The 5,304-nt window shown below is 58.1% G+C and overlaps 1 protein-coding gene across 1 annotated transcript in view; it reads right to left on the bottom strand.

Annotated features, from left to right (window-relative positions):
• Nucleotides 1-5,304, bottom strand: part of MYT1 (myelin transcription factor 1) — a 37,478-nt gene that overhangs the window by 22,317 nt on the left and 9,857 nt on the right. Inside the window, exons 6-8 of the mRNA XM_035025637.1 lie at nucleotides 3,727-3,861; nucleotides 3,120-3,210; nucleotides 1,997-2,110 (exon numbers count right to left, since the gene is read on the bottom strand). Of these exons, the coding sequence (XP_034881528.1) occupies nucleotides 1,997-2,110; nucleotides 3,120-3,210; nucleotides 3,727-3,861 (340 nt within the window). The remainder of the gene's footprint in view (nucleotides 1-1,996; nucleotides 2,111-3,119; nucleotides 3,211-3,726; nucleotides 3,862-5,304) is intronic.

The following is a 5,304-nucleotide window of genomic DNA, read 5'->3' as shown; positions in this document are numbered from 1 at the left end:
GACAGGCTTCTGTGATGGTCAGCGCAGAGACAAGGGAAGGAGGAGGAGAGCCTGGGAGGACAACCCAAGCTCTCTTTACTCCTGACTCTGAACCAAGCAATGACTGCAGTCTGGAATTAAGAAGGGGTGGACGGTAAGGTCTCCAAGATGCTGAGTACTGTAAGAACAGGAGCCCACTGACAGACCCCGCAACCATGAGGAAATCAGCTCTGAGCCTGGACCTTGGAAAAGCAGATGCCCCCAAGCACAGGCATTCTCCCCCCAAGGAGGGCCAGGCGGCATCTGAAGAAGTTCCGGAACAGTGCTCAGGCACCGCCCAGGGGAGAAAAGAACCCTGAACTTAATATTGGTGCCACGTTTGGTTGGCTTCCTTGACCAGGGCTCCATCCCGCAGCAGACTTAGCGTCTGTGATGCCAACAGAGATTTGCAAAGACTCACCCCACACCCCAGGGCATGACCCTCAGAAACGTGGTCACAACGAATAAACAGAACCTGAACACAAGGCTCCTGCATCCTGGCCTCAATCGATACCATTTGAGGATCGTCACCAAGGGCCTGGGGAAGCAAAATGTCACCATCTTGTTCAAGCCTCCTGAGATATTTGTGAAGTCCACAAGATAACACTGTTGTCCACTTTCGCAGGCAAACAAATGGAGGTCAAATTCCCAGGAGCACAGCCACCGCGTTGGAGCCTCTTTGCCCCCAACCCCGGGCTCACGGGGCCTCACCTGCCTGCTGGTTTGACATTTTACCAGTGACTTAGATCAAGTCAGGAAAAGACCTGGATTAGTAACGGACAGGAAGCTAGAAGGAACAGTTATAGGGTAAAAGTAAGAAGCAGCTTCCAACCATCCCAACAGCCAGCAAGTGGAAAGGAGCCAACTGGACATACAGGGTTGGAGGCACCCGTGGATGGGAGTGCAGGAGGGTGAGGCCCTGGCTCTGGCCCCATCCAGAGACCCCTCACAGGGGACCTGCAGAGCAAGCCCAGGTGGGTGGCCGGGTTCTCTGGTTGAGACTTTGGCAGGCACATGCCAGGGAAGGGACGGGGGTTGGGTGGGCCCTGAAAGGAGGTGGGCCTCCCTCCAGACCAGGGTCCATGCTATTGCCCACGTTCGTGACTGCCTGACAACGGCCCTTGCCTCCCACATTCTCCTTTGAGAGGCAGACATGGGGCTGGGGTCTGGAAAACTGGGGAAGGGGAAGACTTATGTGAGTCCGAGTCCCTGAGGGAGACAGGAAGGTAGGGAGTCACCCCGCTTGCCAAGAACAAGACTCGGAGGGTGGGCTGGCCGGGGGCCAGGGCCAGGTCCCCCAGCCGGTAACTGCGGCCTTGGGCAAGTTCCTGAGACTCGGGCCTTCATGTGTCACCTGCTTCACAGACTCACCTGGGTGGCGGGAGTGCTAAGCAGATGCATTCCGTATGGCCTTTCAGAAGCCCCCTTATTGCTGCCATATGTCCTGCCTCAGAACCTCTGGGGCCCCAAGCAGGCAATGCTCTGAAGGGCACCCCATGTACCCACTCCTCTCCCTCGGTTTCGGGCCCTTCCCCGGGGTGAGGGAGGTGTAGACAGGACAGCCAGGAAGGAGCAGCTCCCGGTGCGTCTGGGCGGCAGTGGCCCTCAGCTGGTGTAGCCTGCTCTCTTGACACAGGACAGCATCTCCACAAACAAAGCCCTGAGCAATCTCAAGCGGTGAGATCAGATGCCTTTGGGGAGAGCAGGGCAGGGGCGGCTTCGTGGGTGTTCACGCCACAGCCGAAACACTGGTGAGTGCAGCAGACGTCAGACTCTGTTCTGTGCGCCCCAGAAACTACCCTGCAGCTCTGCCCCCGGGAGGTCCCCAGGGCAACTCGGGGCATCACCACACTCATGCACATGCGTGCACACACACGCACACACACACAAGGGCACATGCAGTCCCAGAGACACTGGGAAGACCCCTGCAGGACTTGGGGAGGCAGGCGCCTTCAGTTCTGTGACTCATTTCACTCACCTGAGGATCCTGTCTGAATTGGAGCTATTCTTGGAAGGATCTCCCGTTTGAGGCTGTTGCTTCTCATGAGATTTGGCTAATTTTTCAGCAGCAGCGATGGGACACCCAGACAAACTAGAGAAAAGGCAAAGAGGACAGCTAAGCCCTCTGCTCCAGACCCTGCCTGTCCAAGCCAGGGAACCTGGAAGCACCAGCCAGAGTGTCTCTCTCACTCTGTCCTCGAGCCCGCAAACAGCAGCTGCACAGTCAGTTTCTGTCCGGGGAAACTCCAGGCAATGACACGCAAAAACCAAGTATATCCTAAATGCCTTCACGGCTTTGGGCGAAGGCACCTCCTCTGGGCAGGTCTGGGCAATGGGCCTGCGGAGCAGCTCCCTGCCCTCCCCTCACTGCTGACCGGAGCTGCCCTCGGGACCTGTCTCTGGCTCTCGCTCCATCAGCCAACCCCGGGGAAGCCCAGGGCCCCACAGGCCACACAACCTGGGTGCTGACCCTGGAGGCCCAGGCCCCTCCCAGGAAAGGACCCCGTCTAATACATCAAGGGAGCAACTTCATCTGTCAGAATTAAGCTGACTGACTGCTGGCGAGGTGACAGTCCCAACCCCACTCAGGAATCTAGCCTCTTCTCAATGAAGGGGTCTCAAAAGCTCTAGCAGCCTTTGCAAGGACATCCCATCACAGCCACGGTACCCAAGGGGCTCCGGGCAAGCGTGGGGAATATGGTCACCTCTCACTGTGCAAGATGGCAGAGAGCTAAACCTTGAGTGCCTCCCAGGAGTCTCATGTCTATCTGGGCCGCGGCACCCACAGTCTAGCCCAGAGCTTGGTCCTGGCCGGCAGAGGCCCGCCATGAGCAAAAGTCAGTGTGCAGAGGCTCCCCAAACATCAGCAGGACTCACAGCCTGCACCTGGCTTTCCCCAAGGGCAGGAGGCCTCTCTGAAGGGCATATACCCATCCCTCCAGCTGCCCTCTGGTCTCTAAGGAAACCCCCAACAGGGACCACACTTCTGACCCCCCACCAAGAGGCCTGCCCTGACCTGGCACCCATCCCAAGCTGGGGCACACACACGAGGCCCAGCCCACCCCACCACGGCCCTCGCCATGCCTGGCTCCCCTCAGTACCTTCTGTGCGTGTTGCGGTTGCTGTTCACGTGGCCTTGGCCTGTACAGCCAGGAGTCGGGCACTTGAGCACATTCTCATGCATAGCCAAGACTGTAAGAGAACCAGAGGGAGGGACAGGTGAGCACAGCCCAGGAAGACGTAGGAGCCCCATCTGAAGTCTGCAACTTTGTAGGAGGACGGCAGCTTCGAGCAGCAACCCGGGAGGGCCCGCAAGCCTCAGCCCTGTCGGGCTGTGCTCCCTCCCACTGTGGCCCCCTGCCTCCCTGGGGCAGAAACCAACTTGGCCTCAAACCCTCTGGTTGTTCTGTGATTTGCCTTTGAAATGCATGTTCACAAGCACTGCCTCTAGCCAGAAGTGAGGACAGGCTCTCTCCTTGTGCCCTTCGGAGCACAGGAGGCTGGCTCTTCCCTCGCAGGCCTCCTGGGGGCCCTGACACGGGCTGCTGTCTCAAGGTGGGTAACTGGGCACACTGCATGTCCCCAGCCTCGTAGGACTCAAGTTTGGGCATCTGCCAATCAGAAAGGGACAGGGCCCTGGGTGACTCCTCCTCCACGTGAACACCATCCAAGCAGCAGAGACGGCCTGAGCTATGCACAGCTACTCACTCTCCGGGGGGATCCTGTCCTTGTGGGGGCAACCAGACAGGCTTCGGTGGTGAGGGTACAGCCCTGTAACGTGGCCAGTGCCGTCACAGCCTGGTGTTGGACACTTGATCTCGCGCTTCTCAGCTCGTGAGGGATCTAAACACACAAGACACATCAGTTAGAGAGTAGCCAGAAAGCAGCGTTGTGGGTGGCAAGTGGGGGAGGAGGACGGGACAGCCATGGTTCTTCATTCACGCTGTCCAGAAGAGAGTGGCCAGACTGCCCAAGAGCCCGGGAGGGACCGGGGCTGGATAGTTCTGGGGAAGCTGGTCTACATCAGCCGTCCTCATGGAAAGTTGTCCCACATAACAGGATGTGCGTCATTTTAAAGAGGAGGACCCAGGTGGCAGCCAGCGCCCTCTATCCCTGCTCCTGTTGATATTGTGTGAATCCCGCTGGCTTCAGTGTGGGGTTCATGCCTCCAAGAGCCCCCATGCCTAGAGGTCCAGCCTCTGCACAGAGTCGTGAAAAATGGGACAAGTTCCTTGCCGGGATTTGGATTTGGATTTAACAAAACGAGGAGGACAAGAAGTTAACTTGACAACAGCCGCGTGACTAATAAATGCATGGGCAGAAATTTCAACTCAAATCTCAGTTGCTGACCTCATCTAGCCTCCTGGGCCAGGAGATGTCACTACTGGGTGTGGGGGCCAGAAAAGAACACCTGTCAGAGAACATCTGTCAGGACACGGATGATCCCCAGAGCAGAGCCGATGTCCCAGAGAAATTCCTAGGTGGAGCCGTCGCCTCTGGGAGAATGCAGAAGTCACACAGCCACACTCAGAACTCCCACCCCAGGCAAGGCAGAAACCCAAGGGGGTTCTGAAGTGCAGGACCCCTGGCTCTGCATCTCCACGTCCAAATGGGCAGGAAGTTGGACGTTCACCAGCCCAGCAGGCAGGGTCATCACCAACCCTTCCGCAACGCCTGCTTCCTGAACTGCTGCCACCACCACACAGACCCTGTCTGGGGCTCACGCTGCATCAGTCCCTTGGTGTGAGCCTTGTCTCTCCCACTGCCCGGTGCTTCCAGCCCGGCCATCTGCCTCACCCTGAGGCTCTGTCCCCTGGGTCCATGCCCTCAACTCCATCCCTGAAGGCAGGGCCCCCAACGTCTGTTCCCACAGGTCTGAGTCCCCCAAACACCTGGGCCTGGGGCTGTCACTCTGCCTGTGTCCCCCAGCCATGCAACCCTCAACAGTGTCCCACCGATGTCTGCCCTGATCTGTGAGCCCCAAGCCCACCACCTGCAGACTGATACCCCACACAGGCCCCAACACCTGTCCTAAATTTTGTCACCTTTACTTGGGTCTCCGTGCATCTGTGTCCCCTCAAGACCTTGCCGGTCTGAATTGAACTCTCAAGCAGCTGTCCCCCATATCTGTGCCACCCTAAAAGGGGGTCCCCTTGACAGCTATCCTCCAGGTTGAAACAATGTCCTCATCTGTGTCCCCTCAGCTGTGTCCCTCAGTATCTGCCCCAAGCCTGTCTCATGTGAGTATCCCCAGGAAATCTGTGCCCTGTGTCCCCACCTACCTAC

The sequence above is a fragment of the Mirounga leonina genome, unplaced genomic scaffold (genome assembly GCF_011800145.1).
Source record: "Mirounga leonina isolate KUSES-001 unplaced genomic scaffold, KU_Mleo_1.0 Mir_195, whole genome shotgun sequence".
NCBI lineage: Eukaryota > Metazoa > Chordata > Mammalia > Carnivora > Phocidae > Mirounga > Mirounga leonina.
The sequence above is the reverse complement of the archived record's forward strand: the minus strand, read 5'-3'. Positions and strand labels throughout refer to the sequence as shown.